Source organism: Lepidochelys kempii, chromosome 19, assembly GCF_965140265.1.
Source record: "Lepidochelys kempii isolate rLepKem1 chromosome 19, rLepKem1.hap2, whole genome shotgun sequence".
Lineage (NCBI taxonomy): Eukaryota > Metazoa > Chordata > Testudines > Cheloniidae > Lepidochelys > Lepidochelys kempii.
Genome location: NC_133274.1, coordinates 916,084 through 933,488, shown reverse-complemented (window position 1 = coordinate 933,488; position 17,405 = coordinate 916,084). Strand labels below are relative to the sequence as shown.

Sequence of the window (17,405 nt, the reverse complement as noted above, 5' to 3'; positions counted from 1 at the left end):
TCTGTCTGTGCTGAACCAAGGTTTCCCATTCTGAACTTCAGAATAATTTCTGAAACCGTACACAGGTCTAGGAAGAGTTAATGTCAGTCACTCTTCAAGTGTGTCAAGTGGAGTGCCCCAGGGGTCGGTCCTGGGGCCGGTTTTGTTCAATATCTTCATAAATGATCTGGAGGATGGTGTGGATTGCACTCTCAGCAAATATGCGGATGATACTAAACTGGGAGGAGTGGTAGATACGCTGGAGGGGAGGGATAGGATACAGAGGGACCTGGACAAATTGGAGGTTTGGGCCAAAAGAAATCTGATGAGGTTCAATAAGGATAAGTGCAGGGTCCTGCACTTAGGACGGAAGAACCCAATGCACAGCTACAGACTAGGGACCGAATGGCTAGGCAGCAGTTCTGCGGAAAAGGACCTGGGGTGACAGTGGACGAGAAGCTGGATATGAGTCAGCAGTGTGCCCTTGTTGCCAAGAAGGCCAATGGCATTTTGGGATGTATAAGTAGGGGCATAGCGAGCAGATCGAGGGACGTGATCGTCCCCCTCTATTCGACATTGGTGAGGCCTCATCTGGAGTACTGTGTCCAGTTTTGGGCCCCACACTACAAGAAGGATGTGGATAAATTGGAGAGAGTCCAGCGAAGGGCAACAAAAATGATTAGAAGACTGGAACACATGACTTATGAGGAGAGGCTGCGGGAACTGGGATTGTTTAGTCTGCAGAAGAGAAGAATGAGGGGGGATTTGATAGCTGCTTTCAACTACCTGAGAGGTGGTTCCAGAGAGGATGGTTCTAGACTATTCTCAGTGGTAGAAGAGGACAGAACAAGGAGTAATGGTCTCAAGTTGCAGTGGGGGAGGTTTAGGTTGGATATTAGGAAAAACTTTTTCACTAGGAGGGTGGTGAAACACTGGAATGCGTTACCTAGGGAGGTGGTAGAATCTCCTTCCTTAGAAGTTTTTAAGGTCAGGCTTGACAAAGCCCTGGCTGGGATGACTTAATTGGGGACTGGTCCTGCTTTGAGCAGGGGGTTGGACTAGATGACCTCCTGAGGTCCCTTCCAACCCTGATATTCTATGATTCTATGACTGGTAGCACATTGAGCACCAGGGGAAATAAAACAACATGCACACTGGATAGGCTGTGATCCAGAAAGGATGCAAAGAGAGCATGACATGCACCTTATAAGATGAGCATGGATATCTTGGGTTGTGAGTGTATTACACTGATCTCATACTGCAACTTCAGAGGTTTTTATCTCTTTTCAAACAGTGAGAGATACGGCTGTTTGCCTATCAGATTGTTGTGCAATCACCTCAGCAGCCCTGAGGGAACCACACAGTTTCTAATATCTTATACCTACTACAATAGTCTGAATTTTAGAATGGTGACATACATATATATATTCAAGTAGTAATTCACTTCATCAGCAGGTTCTTTAATAAGATTTATTCAGACACACACTGGCTGTGCCCTAGTGCCTGTACAAGTTTCAATTTGAATTTGTTTCATCAGCCTTATTACCATGATCCATGAACCACATGTGCATCTTCATGCTCAGAGCATTCTCTAGTGGGCTTTTATTAATACATCATAAAGACACAAAACAGCGCCTTCCTTCCTGCTCCCCAAACCGCTGACGGGGATTACTTCACCCAGCACAGGGATGCAGCCATTTCTGGGGTGGGTCCATCAGATGTTGCAAAGGGATGCTTCCCCTGACCTAAGCAGCAGCCACAATTGCTGTTTATCCAGGGAGTTGCCCCTCCGTGCAGGACCCAGATGCAGCTGCCTCTGGGGTAGGGCATGACAGCTGTTGATATAGATTAGAAGGGGAGAGGAATCCTGCACCCCACTGAAACTGCAGGGGGATTCAGCGAACCGGAACGGAGCCCCAGGGGGCCGGGGGGGGAAGGGATCACAGCGTTCACAGCCTGACTGGGCCAAAGAGACAGGGACCAGCCCCCCGCGCCGCCCCCCACCAGGCAGCCCCATCCCCCAGCACCCCGCCCCCATCGGGCTCCCACCTCCCTCGTCCGCCTCACCATCCCTCCGCCTCCCGGCCCGGCCGCCTCCGGCCCGGCGACCCCGGGGCACCCGCACCCAGCACCATCCCTGCGCCTCCAACCACCCCGGCCCCTACCTCCGCGGAGCCACCCGGCCGCGGCCATGGCCCTCAGCTCAGCCTCCTCCGGGCCCCGCCCACGGCCTCCCGGCCCCGCCCACGGCGGGCCGACCGCCCCCAGCCCCGCCTCCGGGCCCCGCCCCTCCACTCACCGGGCCCCGCGGGCGGGCCTCCCCCCAGCCCCTCCTCCGAGCCCCGCCTCCTCCAATCACCAAGCCCCGCCTCCGAGCCCCGCCTCCTCCAATCACCAAGCCCCGCCCGTCTCTGCCAATCACCGCCCTCCAAAAACCCGCCATTTCCCTTTCACACCCGTCCCGCTCCGCTCCCCTCCTGTTCGCCTCTGTCCCGGTCTCCACATCCTTCCCCACCGTGCCCGTGGAACGCTGCGGAGCGAAACCTCAGAGCGCCCGCGCCGGGCCCCCCCCTTGCGCCCCCCGGCGCGCCTCAGAGCGCCCGCGCCGGCCCCCCCCCTTGCGCCCCCCCGGCGCGCCTCAGAGCGCCCGCGCCGGGCCCCCCCCCTTGCGCCCCCCCGGCGCGCCTCAGAGCGCCCGCGCCGGGCCCCCCCCCTTGCGTCCCCCCGGCGCGCCTCAGAGCGCCCGCGCCGGGCCCCCCCCCTTGCGCCCCCCCGGCGCGCCTCAGAGCGCCCGCGCCGGGCCCCCCCCCTTGCGCCCCCCCGGCGCGCCTCAGAGCGCCCGCGCCGGGCCCCCCCCCTTGCGCCCCCCCGGCGCGCCTCAGAGCGCCCGCGCCGGGCCCCCCCCCTTGCGCCCCCCCGGCGCGCCTCAGAGCGCCCGCGCCGGGCCCCCCCCCCTTGCGTCCCCCGGCGCGCCTCAGAGCGCCCGCGCCGGGCCCCCCCCCCCTTGCGCCCCCCCCGGCGCGCCTCAGAGCGCCCGCGCCGGGCCCCCCCCCACCCCGCATCCCCCGGCGCGCCTCAGAGCGCCCGCGCCGGGCCCCCCCCACCCCGCATCCCCCGGCGCGCCTCAGAGCGCCCGCGCCGGGCCCCCCCCACCCGCGTCCCCCGGCGCGCCTCAGAGCGCCCGCGCCGGGCTCCCCGCGCCACCCACAGCCGCCAACACACCCCCGGGCGCCCGCGCCGGGCTGTCTGCCTGAGCCCCCACTTTCTGTACTTCAGCGTGCGCCACAGCAGCCCTGGTGACCTGGGTCTCCGCTGAGGAAGCTGAGCCAGGGTCCCCGAGGCGTTGGGGCCCACAGGCAGCATCTGCAGGGGGCACTAGCAAACAGCGTCTCTGAAGGAGGCAGCGTCCCTCCGCAGCGGGGACTTGCAGGGACCTCAGGGGCCTCTGCTCTATACATGATGGAAGGGCAGCAGGATTCCCAGGAATTGGCCCTGCAGGTTAAATATATGCTGCCCCTGAAACCCATGTGCAGGCCTAAAGACTCCCACCTTGAGAAAAATATCCAAAGGGTTCTTACTTGGGGCAGATATTAACTGCTCATTTGAGAGCTTCCAGCTGTACCTCTGACAGCAAACATACAACTGGATCCAATGCAGGTTGCACTTAACTAGCACTATATATCCATGAAACTCACTTAGCGTCCAATTCAACTGCCCTTGAACTCAATGGCAAATTGGATCAGCCCTTAGTACTCCTGGCTTCCCTAGTATCCCTTGCACACCGAGCACTGTCTGCGCCCCAAATGCCATTAATCTCTCCTTGGACCCAATTATACCCTGAGCAGTCACGCCAGCCTTCATAACCTAATATCCCTGCTATACCAGATTGCAATACACAGGAGCCGATGATTTAAACCCTAGAAGCCATTTTACCTTTCCTGCTCCCTTTGACATTCCCTGCATGGCTACATTGTTCTTTACATCTCAAGACAGAATTATTGTCCATGGAAGAATGATAGTTATTCTGGGGGAGGAAACTCCAGTTATTAGGAAGAGGCAGGTAATAGTTATGGGGGATTCAATCATTAGAAACATAGCTGGATTTGCGATGACCAGGAGAACCACATGGTGACTTGCCTGCCTGGTGCAAAGGTTGCGGATCTCTCGAGACATCTAGATAGACTTATGTGTAGTGCTGGGGAAGAGCCAGTGGTCATGGTATATGTAGGTACCAGTGACATAGGAAAGGATAGGAGAGAGGTCCTGGAGGCCAAATTCAGGCTGCTAGGTAAGAAATTGAAGTTCAGGACCTCCATGGTACCATTTTATGAAATGTTTCCAGTTCCAAGCACAAGGCCAGTTAGACAGGCAGAACTACAGGGTTTCAATGTGTGGATGAGATGATGGTGTAGGGAGGAGGGGTTTAGATTTATTAGAAACTGGGGAAAGTTTTGGGAAAGGGAGAGCCTATGCAGGAAGGATGGGCTCCACTAAACCAAAATGGAACCAGATTGGCACTTAAAAAGGCCAAACAGCAGTTTTTAAACGAAGGGCTGGAGGAAAGCCGACAGGTGCAGAAGAGCACATGGTTCGGACAGTGACATTCCTTAGGGGGAAGATCTATTAATGGAGATTCTCTATGTCCCAGTAAGAAGGAGAGGATGGAAGATGATAAAATATGGGTAGGATCTGATGAGAAACAGTCAAATGAAAAAGATTCCTATTCAATTACATCATGTAATGGCAGACAGCTAAAAAGTGACAAGTTTTTAAAGTGCTTATATACAAATGCTAGAAGTTTAAATAATAAGATGCATGAACTAGAGTGCCTCTAGAGGATACTGATTTAATAGGTATCATAGAAACTTGGTGGAATGAGGATAATTAATGGGACACAGTAATACCAGGGTACAAAATATATTGCAAGGACAGAACAGGTCATGCTGGTGGGGGAGTGGCATTATATGTGAAAGAAAGCGTAGAATCAAATGAAGTAAAAATCTTAAATGAACCAAACGGTACCACAGAATCTCTATGGATAGTAATTCCATGCTCTAATATAAGAATATAGCAATAGGGATATATTACTGACCATCTGACCAGGATGGTAATAGTGACTGTGAAATGCTCAGAGAGATTAGAGAGGCTATTAAAATAAAAACCTCAATAATAATGGGGGATTTCAACTATCCCCATATTGACTGGGTACATGTCACCTCAGGACAGGATGTAGAGTTAAAGTTTCTTGACACCTTAAATGACTGCTGCTTGGAGTAGCTAGTCCTGAAACCCACAAGAGTAGAGGCAATTCTTGATTTAGTCCTAAGTGGAGCACAGGATCTGGTCCAAGAGGTGAATATAAGGGGACCACTTGGTAATAGTGACCATAATATAATTAAATTTAACATCCTTGTGGCGGGGAAAACACCGCAGCGGCCCAACACTGTAGCATTTAGTTTCAGAAAGGGGAACTACACAAAAATGAGGAAGTTAGTTAAATAGAAATTAAAAGGTACAGTGCTAAAAATGAAATCCCTGCAAGCTGTACAGAAATTTTTTAAAAACACCATAATAGAGGCTCAACTTAAATAGAGGCCCCCAAATTAAAAAAAACATAGTAAGAGAACCAAAAAGTGCCACCGTGGCTAAACAACAAAGTAAAAAAAGCAGTGAGACACAAAAAGGCATCCTTTAAAAAGTGGAAATTAAATCCCAGTGAGGAAAATAGAAAGGAGCATAAACTCTGGCAAATGAAGTGTAAAAATATAATGAGGAAGGCCACAAAAGAATTTGAAGAACAGCTAGCCGAAGACTCAAAAAGTAATAGCAATTTTTTTTAAGTACATCAGAAGCAGGAAGCCTGCTAAACAAGAAGTGAGTCCACTGGACGATCAAGATGCTAAAGGAGCACTCAAGGACGATCAGGCCATTACGTAGAAACTAAATTAATTCTTTGCATGAGTCTTTACGGCTGAGGATGTGAGGGAGATTCCCAAACCTGAGCCATTCTTTTCAGGTGACAAATCTGAGGAACTGTCCCAGATTGAGATGTCATTAGAGAAGGCTTTGGAACAAACTGATAAACTAAACAGTAATATGTCATCAGGACCAGATGGTATTCACCTAAGAGTTCTGAAGGAACTCATGTGAAATTACAGAGCTACTAACTGTAGTTTGTAACCTATCATTTAAATCAGATTCTCTACCAAATGACTGGAGGATACCTAATGTGACATCAATTTTTAAAAGGGTTCTAGAGGTGATCCCCGCAGTTACAGGCTGGTAAGCTGGACTTTAGTACCTGGCAGACTGATTGACACTATAGTAAAGAACAAAATTCTCAGACACATAGATGAACATAATTTGTTGGGGAAAAGTCAACATGGGAAATCATGCTTCACCAATCTGCTAGAATTCTTTGAGGGGGTCAACAAGCATGTGGACAATGGGGATCCAGTGGATATAGTGTACTTAGATTTTCAGAGAGCCTTTGACAAGGTCCCTCACCAAAGGCTCTTTAGCAAAGTAAGCTGTCATGGGATAAAAGGGAAAGTCCTCCCATCGATCGTTAAGTGGTTAAAAGATAGGAAACAAAGGGTAAGGAATAAATGGTCTGTTTTCAGAATGGAGAGAAGTAAATAGTTGTGTCCCCCAGGGGTCTGTACTGAGACCAGTCCTATTCAACATATTCATAAATGATCTGGAAAAAGGGATAAACAGTGAGGTGGCAAAATTTGCAGATGCTACAAAACTACTCAAGATAGTTAAGTCCCAAGCAGACTGTGAAGAGCTACAAAAGGATCTCACAAAGCTGTGTGACAGGGCAACAAAATGGCAGATGAAATTCAGTGTTGATAAATGCAAAGTAATGCACATTGGAAAACATAATCCCAACTATACATATAAAATGAGGGGGTCTAAATTAGCTGTTACCACTCGAAAAAGAGATCTTGGAGTCATTGTGGATAGTTCTCTGAAAACATCCACTCAATGTGCAGCGACAGTCAAAAAGCGAACAGAATGTTGGGAATCGTTAAGAAAGGGATAGATAATAAAACAGAAAATATCATATTGCCTCTATATAAATCCATGGTATGCCCACATCTTAAATATTGCATACAGATGTGGTTGCCCCATCTCAAAAAAGATATATTGGAATTGGAAAAGTTTCAGAAAAGGGCAACAAAAATTATTAGGGGTATGGAACGGCTTCCGTATGAGGAGAGATTAATAAGACTGGGACTTTTCAGCTTAGAAAAGGGATGACTAAGGGGGGATCTGATAGAGGTCTATAAAATCATGACTGGTGTGGAGAAGGTAAATAAGGAAGTGTTATTTATTCCTTTTCATAACAGAAGAACTAGGGGTCACCAAATGAAATTAATAGGCAGCAGGTTTAAAGCAAACAAAAGGAAATATTTTTTCACACAACGCACAGTCAGTCTGTGGAACTCTTTGCAAGAAGATGTTGTGAAGGCCAAGACTGTAACAGGCTTCAAAAAAGAACTAGATAAGTTCATGGAGGATAGGTCCACCAATGGCTATTAGCCAAGCTGGGAGAATATGGTGTCCCTCGCCTGTTTGCCAGAAGCTGGGAGTGGATGACAAAGGATGGATCACTTGACGATTACCTGCTCTGTTCATTCCCTCTGGGGCACCTGGCATTGGCCACTGTTGGAAGACAGGATACTGGGCTAGATGGACCTTTGGTATGACCCAGTATGGCTGCTTTTATGTTCTTATGAAGTGAACAAGCTGACTAGAGACAGCCTGTGTTCAAAGCGATGAGCTCCACTGAGGGGAGCAGTTTGTAGTTCTGTCGTTGTGAGAAACGGTGCCCCTTGCATGACCAGGCTCTTCCTGAGCCAGCCAGGCCGCTTGCTCTGCAGAGATAGGGCTTTGTGCAGAGACACGTTCATTTTTTAAATGTATCAATTTACTGAGTAATAGCCTCTCCCCAAATTGAAATGGAAACATCTTGGTTAGAAATCAGGTCTTAGAGGAACTCAGGTTATTCAACAGGCCATAGAGAGTCCTTCCCAAGAAGCATTCTTGGACCAGCCTGTGACTAGTGCTCTTCTGGCTCTAACACCTGGTCTACCCTTAAGTTTTAGGTCAACATAGCTACGTCAGTCAGGGATGTGAAACCTAACTGACAGTATAGACGCAGCTCGGTCGACAGCAGAATGCTTCTGTCAAACGAGCAACCATTTCTCAGGGAATTGGTATTCCTACACCAACATTGAAAAACCCTTCTGTCAGCATAGACACAGTCTATGGGCTTATGCTGGCACAGCAACGATGCTGAGCTATGCTGGCATAGTCTCCGTCGGTCTAGAGGAAGCTGATGAGGCTCTAGGTAGGCATACCGACAGTCCCAGCCATTGCCTGGGCTGGAGTGATGGAGGGAACACCACCCAATATTTTTAACATTGTGATTTTAAATAATTAACATCTTACATGCCTCTAGTGTCTTTCATCTCAAGTCAAAGGATCTCAAAGTGCTCTATAAACCTAAACCTATGCCAAGAGAAAGTCCATACACAGGGATCACTGCACCCACCACTGAACGGTAGCCACCTCAGGGGTGAAACATGGACATTGTTTAACAGCACAATAGTACTCCCCTAGGACAGAACTGAAAACTAATTGAACCACCAATCCTTCTGCCCAGCATGGCTGATCACAGGAGGGAATCCCACATGGAAAGATGGCAGCTGCGATACAGCTTAGGTCACGTCACTACTATGGGGACTATAGTGGCATAGCAAGGCACCATAGCTATGCCGGCATAACCCTCTAGCATTGACGTAGGCTACAATGATGAAAGGGGTTTTGCCATTGCTGTAGGAACTCTTCCTCCCCGAGTGACAATAGCTAGGGTCAACAGAAGCATTGTTCTGTGACTTAGCTGCATCTACACTGGGGGTTAAGTTGGTGTAGCTAGAGCACTCATGGCTGTGGATTTTTCACATCCCTGAGAACTGTAGCTATGTTGACCTAAGTTTTAAGTTTCAGAGTAGCAGCCGTGTTAGTCTGTATTCGCAAAAAGAAAAGGAGGACTTGTGGCACCTTAGAGACTAACCAATTTATTAGAGCATAAGCTTTCGTGAGTGAGCTGTAGCTCACGAAAGCTTATGCTCTAATAAATTGGTTAGTCTCTAAGGTGCCACAAGTCCTCCTTTTCTTTTTAAGTTTTAAGTGTAGACCAGGCCTTAGTCTTTAAGGGGAGGAAGACGGAGTGGGGAACAGGAGTATCCAACAGTTGCTGCCTCCCTGGAACCAGTTCTCTGTGATCTCTTACAGCATTAGCACAAGTCATAGCTTCGGATTTAGTGTCTTGAGGATCAATTCTAGGCTACATTTTACTTCCCTGCTCCATGAGTGGTGAGCCCAAGCAAGGCTACAATATAAATACTATTCCTACTTGCTACTGAGGCAAAGCTCAGAGCATCTCTGCTGAGTCATCTAGTGACAGACAAGAGTGATGGATCTGGAAGTTTAGTACATCCAGAGGCCTGTAAGCTAGCTGTGTAAATACAAGTGGCAGCAACAGGGATACTGGAATTGACATTCCTCCTACGATGAGAGAAAACATGATACAAAGACAAAATCCTAACCTAGACTTCCTCCTTCGTCTGCAGCATCTGTACCAACCTATGGATTAATTTCAATACTTATATGACAGAGGGTTGTACCTGGTCGGCACTTGCTGATCTCCTGTAGGAATGTGCGTGTATGGGACCCAAAAGGCAATCGCACCACCAGCTGACCATCTTCCGAGCTTATCTGGACAGTCACATCAGAACCTACACATGGCGGGAAGAGGAGAGTTGGAATTAATGCTGCTAAGTTTGCAGAAGACACTTACAGTTTCTAAACACTACTTTAGGTGCTGCAGGCCCACAAAAGCCATGCCAGCACTGGACATGTTTCCACATCTGCAGTACTCAAATCAGTAGAAAACCACACCAGCTGCGAGGAAAGAAATCAGCTTCATCACCTCTTTCAGTTTCCTGTATTTGAATGAATTTGTTTTATTTTTAAATAGGATTTGTAAATAATCATCATTATTATTCCTCTAGTCCCTTTCAGCCCAACTGATCCCAAAACGTTTTATAAAACTTAAACAAACAGAAAAATTAGACAAGGAATCCCTACCCACGCCACTGAAATACAGTTGCATTTGAACAGCGGTTAACACATTTTGGGGGCTTTCACAATTTAAATAAATGATAATAGTATCCAGCTGATACTCCAGTAAAAGCTAGGGAGACCGACTAGAACTCATCGTTTAGCAACAATCCGGAATCATTTAGCCAAACGATAGTTTGAACTGGGGTTGGCAATACACTTGTTAACTAGTAATAGTGTCCAGATTTATAAACTACCCAATAATAGCAAGACAAGACTCCGTCATTGCACAGAGTGTGTCCAGTTTGGAGCAGCTCAGCCCCTGACATCCCATAAGCAACCTTGAGCAAACTCCACAAACCAAAAATCGTGGAATAATGGTTCATACAGAGCTTGTAACCTCAGTATATGGGAATCTTTCTTGTACCTCGTGGGAATCATAGCAACAGAAGAGACTCACCAATGATATGAAGGTCACTGTCAGGTGTAACTGTCAAAAGAGAAAAGCAGTTCCATTAGAAAACCTGGCAAGTGGTGCCTGAGCCACACTGCTACTATCCAGGGATAATACTTCATAAATAGCTCAGGCAGACCAACCCTGAGCACCCTCTGATAAGGGACAGAAAGGGAGGCAGAAGAAGTCAGAAAGGATAGGAGGCCATGAGTATTATTTGGTAACTCTAAGGTCTCCTCTTGCCAGAGCTGGGGGTGCATAGTATAGTTTGGGTTCCATGGGGTGCAATGCAGCCTGTTTTTCTGAGAATGTTAATTAATTACACTGGATTCAGCTGTTTAAAAGTTACAGCACAACAAGGCAAAAGGTGATCAGTTTCCAAATTTCAGGCAGCAGCACAGCAAAATTCAGATTCTGTTCCACACACAGATCCTCTCTTTACCTGCCCCCAAGAAAAGATGGCACCTGACTGATCTCTGAGGAGCAGAAGCAAGAACCTCCTTCCAGGAAGCGAGTGAAGGATGCAGAGGGCAGCTCTACCTTCTTCTGCTGCAAATCCTTCGGTGATCGGCACGACTCTCTCCAAGCAGACATCCTCAGCTGTTATAGCCATTCGCCGATGAGTGTACAGGAAGAGCCTGGAGGCAAAGAGCAGGGGGGGTAATGCCACCTCCATTCCAGCATCAGCACTGAGCTCCCTGCAAGCATGGTTCAACACCATCCTATCCCAGCACCACACTCACCTGCTAGCACAGCCCCTGCAGCTCCTGTCCCTGTCCCATGCCTGCCAGCGCACCCCGTAAGGGTGGGGTTTTTTAAAATTAATTTATACAAGTTGCTGGTGAAAAGTACCAGACTAACAGCCCTGGAGTCTAGCCTCCTCTGATTAAATACAGATCAGGTACAAAACAGGTAGTGGCAGGGCAAACGACCTTCCCACATTACTTTGCCAAATCCCGACATGGAGAGAGCACCTTTGGGGTGGGAGGGGAGTTCATGTAGTTCCATGGCCCCTTCAATTCTGGGGCTTCCTGCTGAGACTGCCAGCCAGAGGGCCCTGCCTTCCCCATATGAGTGGCCCATCAGACATTGTCTCAAGCACCTACGCATGCTCTCCATGGGTCCGCACAAGGCCCAGAAGCCGGCTCTCCACACTCTCCTCACCAGCCAGGATACCCTGTACCGCATGCAGCTCATGGTCAAGGAACGGCCAACAGAGACACAACTCCTCTAGGGCAGCCAGAAAGGCAGGAGGCTGAGCTCTCTCTCTCTCAACCTGTCTTCGACTGCAGCAGCCACCAGCTGCTCAGCCTCTGGGTTTCCTGTCTGGAGCCTCCATTCGCATCCAGAATCAGTTAGGAGCCAGGTGTTCTGCCTCCTTAAAATTCCTCCTGCCATTTCAGCTCAACCCTGGATTCTCCCACCACGCTCTGTCCTGGGCCATTGTGTGCAGCCACTTGCCTCTTGAGAAAGACTCTCTTCCACCTGCGGTGGTGTGCGGAGTGGTCCACTTCCACTCTGCCCCGGCCATGCAGGGAGTTGTAAAGCGTGACTGGTGTTTTGGATGGAAGGTGTCGGGGAAAGGGTTTTTTGCTCAATTAGGGGCCATAGAATTTGGCCCAATATTATTAGCACAGCACCCAGGCCAGTGTGCCATGAAAAGGACTGGGACATACAAGTTGTTTTGGATTAACAGATGGCCTACAAGTAATGATCCTGTCTCCATTGATACTCAGTAACTCTGAGAGGCAGAAACGGGGGACAAAGGGGTGTGATTTCCCTGGTAATTCCAAGCCACGTTCATTTATCTACAAAGAAATGCTTGGTGCAAAGGATATGATCAGGCAGGTCTGTCCATCCGCCAGGGTCTCCTGAATAGCAACTGATTCGTCCATCCTCCAGGCCTGGAACGCAAAGGGCTGCTGTCAGTGAATTACATATGTGAATTCGCCAAGTCGATTTAATGCCACTCTGCAACAACCAGGCCACAAGCTGGTGCCAAGCAATGAAGCTCCTACCGCACTCGACCATGCAGTGAGCGAGTGGGACACGCTGATCTGACCATGGCTGTGGGTTGCATCAGCCCAGGCAGAGTGACTCAGCCCAGCCTGTGGCAGGGAAACAGAGGCCCTGTCTGCACTACAGACCAAGCCACGCTACCTGGCAGCTTACCGAACACAGGCCGGTAATCGATGACTTTGCAGACTTTAAAGCAGACTTTGCAATGTAAATCAGATACGTACCAGCTGCTGTATTTGTACCAGATCCTTCCCCTGCGGCCTCTTTCCCGCTAAGGGCTCAGATTGGAGACGCAGACAGGATCACTCCACCTCAGATGCTCCGGCAGTCGCCTGAAGTAGCTTCAGCCAGACCCGCTTTCTGAAACTGTGTCACGAAAACGCTGAAATCATGTCTGCTGCCAGGTTCCTCGTAGCTCCGGCCCCCTCTGCAGCTGGAGCCCCCTCTTCTCCTGCCGGCCTCCTCCCCACTTCCTCCTCTCCACCCCGCTGCAGCCTGGCTGCTTTCCCACTTCCTCTCTGGCTTGTTCCATCTGCTCTGGCCTCTTCCCCCTTCTCGGTGTCCCAGATCTCCACATCAGGAATCTGGGCGTTAAAGCAGGAGCAGCTGGCAGGGCCATGTCTATGGATTTGAATGGAAGCAGCAATCCAGCTCCTGTGAGCCCTGCAGACCCTCACCTCACAAAGGAACAGGCCCATCTTTGTTCTATCTCCCAGACACTGGCCAGATCCATGCTCAGACCCAGGGGAGAATCTGCAGTGATTTCAGATGGATTTTTGTTCCCTTTTGGGGCTAGTTCTCTCGACACGTAAGCAGGTTTTTCTCACTGCTGTTGGCCCCTCAGTGGAGCAAACAGGACATCACGGCAAGTAGGTTTTTCATTTCATAGCCTTTCTCTAAGGACACTGTCCCATCACCTGCTGGCACCTGGAGCAAGTGCCGTGTCCAGTGTTTCTGTTGCACCAGGTTAGCTGGTGCCTGTGCCCTTTGCTTTTCTCAAGCTATTTCCTTATTTTCTCTGTTAATTACTTAGAGCCAAGCCCTTTTCTCCATATGTTTTCCCAGCCTCACCTCTCCCTGGCACCTGTCACACACAGACAGGTGATCAGCCCTCAGGGCACTGTATGGTACCTGGCTGTAGGCTGCCATTTGACATCAGCAGTCTTCCTTCAACTCCCAGCATTCCTCCTGCCTCCTGCTCCCGCCCTGCACTGAGCCCTCCACATCTAACCCTTTAATTACATAACAAGCAATGTATTATGTCATCTTACAGGTCACATATGAATAAATAAATACCTTGTCCTTCCCAGTGTTATCAGAACGCTTCGGAGCCATTGGTTTTTCTCCGGGATTGCATTTCTGCTCGGACACCCAGAGGACGCTCACTTTCACTTTGTGGCTCAGGCCCTGGCCCAGTGTGGCAGCGGTTGGATTTCAGACAATGCAGGGGAAGGGTTAAGACTAAGAGCCGTTATGACAAATACATAAACAAGCATCACAAAAAGCTTTTTAAAAAAATAAAACTCAAATGTCGGGCTCAAACTACCTGACAGTTTCCCCTTTAAAAAAGAGCAAACAAATTTCCCGCAAAATGTTTTTTTTTCCCCCTTCCTGATACAAAATATAAACAAGCCTCCAAATCCCCAGGTATTTTCTTATATTTTATTTCCTGCTTTGATTAGAGAGTTTAGAGAAGATTTTCAAAACTGACTGGTGATTTTGGGTGCCAAACCGGAGACTCAAAGAAACCTGTGGAATTGCTGAAAGTGCTGAGCGCCTATGCTTGGAAATATCAGACCTAAAGGGAGCAACATCCCTGCTTAAAGCAGATCTCATTTCTACAGAGCATTCTGAAAAAAATCTTAATCAGAATAAAGGAGACTCCAGGACTAGTGAAGCCTTGGAAAGATTCATTTCATGGCAAAATTCAGAACACCATCTCCTCTGTCCCACCTCCCTGAGAACAAATCATTTCCGATTAAAATGCAGCAGCATCTTGGGCCACAGCTGGTGTGAGCAAAATGTGGAGCATCTGCTTCATTATGCAAATCAATCATTGCGGAGTCTCTCTGGGAGCAGGTGCCAGACCGAGGGCTTGTCTACCCTTCAAATCCTGCCACAGAGCAGCTGAACCAATGCAGCGGCACCCCTGTAGCACTTCAGTGAAGACGCAACCTACGCGGACAGGAGAGCTTCTCCCATGGGCGCAGGAACTCCACCTCCCCAAGAGGCCACAGCTGTGTCAATGGGAGAAACCCTCCCCTCAACAGAGCGCTGTCTACACCGGGAGTTAGGTCGGTATAACGGCGTTGCTTGCGGGTGTGGATTTCCCCTGAGCAATGTAGTTATACTGACATAAGTTGCTAGTATAGACCAGGCCCAAGAAACCAAACCAAACCCTCTGCAGACTAAAGACAGGAGAGCGTGGCTTCAATTAACAATTGTCACAATCGAGTTCCAGCTGCACCTGTCGTGGCCAAGCAGTTATGCAACAAAACACCTGCCTTTGTTCTGAGCATTCTCTCATGAGGCTGGGGCTACACCCTCCCTCCGGTGCTCCCATCATGAGTGAAATGGTGTGGAGGGGGTTAATTCTTCAGTGGTTTCTATACATTCAGCATGTGTGAAGCTGCTGACTTAGAGCATTGCACAAATGTGAGACCATCCCCAGTCTGACGGACAGGAATCTGACCCAAGGGGAATCACTGCTAAGATGGGAGAGAAGAGGGCTGCTGCTGGAGCAACCAGAGCGGTTACACTAACTATGCCTGTGAGCCAGCCTCTGGGCGGGCGGGCGGGGCGGGGAAGAGTAGAAAGGGGTTGGCCAAAATATTCCATTTGCTTAATGTTATTGGGGGGGGGGGGAATTCTTATTTGAAGAAATTAGGTGCATTGTATAGAGTGTTATAAATGAATGGCTGGGACCCCAGGAGCATCTGCTGAGCTGGCCCAGGGTGGAGTGGAAGTAGAGGGGTCAGGGATATTAGGAAAAACCTTGTTTTGCCAGTAGGCTGCTGTAGATGTTTTTTTCCATCTGCCCTAGAGGGACACTGAATTCCTAAAATTCTGCAGCTGTTTTTTTATTTTCTAGAATCCTGAGAATGTGGCGCCATTTCACGTTTCGTCTCTTCCAGGTTTTGGGAATGATTAGGGAGTAAATATCCCTCTTCTAAGGTAACGCCCCAACGGCAGGAACATTCCTGGCTGTAGGAGAAAAGGACACCTGCTGCTCCAGAGCCAGGCTCCTGCTAGCTCCTGAGCAGAAGCTCACAACAGTGGGAAGGGAGGAGGCAGACTGCAAGGAAAGCTTAGCCTGGGGATTGCAAACTATAAGAAGTATCCGTAAAATGCTGCAGGGGATGTTTGTGTGTGTAATTTATGCCAGCTCAAGTATAAACATGAGCATTAAGGCCTGCCAGCAGCTGAGGTCTGCATCCGATGAAGTGAGCTGTAGCTCACGAAAGCTTATGCTCAAATAAATTGGTTAGTCGCTAAGGTGCCACAAGTCCTCCTTTTCTTTTTGCGAATACAGACTAACACGGCTGTTACTCTGACACCCAAACAATGATGACAGGATCTGTTCCTCTCAAAGGCAGTTGTTAGCACAGTGTGAATTTTTCCACTAGCACTAAGCAGTGCCCTGCTTATGATTTGTCATAAGCTAGCATTTGAGGTCTGTAACAAATAAAAGCCCCACCTTTGGGGTCTGTAAACACATCAGAACGAGTCGGCTGTAGACTAGGCTGCAGGAGTCACAGCACAGAGTAGGCAAGGCAGTCATGGGAACAAGGAGTCCTGCACAGAGGAAGGGGCACACTGAAGACTTCAAGGAGTTTGGCTGAAAATAATAACCGAGTCCCCATGCCAGCGAGAGGGAGGTCGCCAGGCACTTCCTAGTTTAGGCTGCCACAGCAATGAAGGGTTTATTGTACACGTCGTTTCAGCCACATTCATCACCCAAGGGCCTGCCAACCACTCTCCCCCACTCCACATCTGCCTTGAGTCACTGTCTCCCTGACCTCCCCAGCACGACAAGCCCTGAAACAGGCTTCAGCCATGGCAGAAGATCGCCTCCAATAATTAAACACGGAGGTTGATAAATATATTTATTTATAACGCCTCTTCAAAGGACAGATTCTGAAAATAGAACAACAGAGTACAACAGTCACAACAGAGCTCATATCTATCATCAGCTACCAGCAATCTCTGCCTTGTGGTTTCCAGCAAACATAATTCAGTCACTTAATCAGTATCAGCTACATTGGGTGCAACAATTGGTTGCAGCAGATTCTTTTAGACACAGACTAATCCCGGATTAAACACATGGCTAGAATGAACAGTCCCTTACGATCCTGGTTCTACTTTTATTAGTCACCCTTCAGACAGTAAAGACTCCGGGACTGGCAAACAGGCTCCTAAGACATATGTGCCACTTTTAGAGGAACGCTGTTTCCTTGGGTAAGATTCTAGAGAAGAAATATGGTGTTCCTAATTTAGCCCACCCAGGTAGGAGACATTCCATCATCAGTGTGGTTATAAGCTAGTTATTGAGGTCAATGCTTAGAAAAGCTACATTGCAAGCAGGTCACTACCCCAGGTGGACTTTGCTTGTGCCTGGATTTATGGCAGGATTTTCTGCCCTTTCAGAGGCTTCTTCCACCCCATCATTCATATAGCTAGATGCATGGGCAGTGGGTGAACCACAGGCTCGGGGAGGATAGCCCCTGACCTGGCCCACCCCTTCTGCCTGAGGACCTGCTCCTCCCACCCTCCTTCCCACCCCGAAGCCCAGAGCCACCCCCACCAGGCTGCCGGAGCT

General features: G+C 49.2%; 1 protein-coding gene across 6 annotated transcripts in view; it reads right to left on the bottom strand.

Moving 5' to 3' along the window:
- Positions 1-13,045, bottom strand: part of INPP5B (inositol polyphosphate-5-phosphatase B) — a 51,850-nt gene extending 38,805 nt beyond the window's left edge. Inside the window, exons 1-6 of one of the 6 annotated variants that reach the window (XM_073317435.1) lie at positions 12,811-13,045; positions 12,406-12,471; positions 11,674-11,753; positions 11,108-11,205; positions 10,574-10,603; positions 9,678-9,788 (exon numbers count right to left, since the gene is read on the bottom strand). In XM_073317435.1, the coding sequence (XP_073173536.1) occupies positions 9,678-9,788; positions 10,574-10,603; positions 11,108-11,205; positions 11,674-11,753; positions 12,406-12,462 (376 nt within the window). In that variant the 5' untranslated portion in view covers positions 12,463-12,471; positions 12,811-13,045. The other 5 variants (XM_073317436.1, XM_073317437.1, XM_073317439.1 and 2 more) reach the window with 5 other exon arrangements.
- Positions 13,046-17,405: the final 4,360 nt, after the last annotated feature.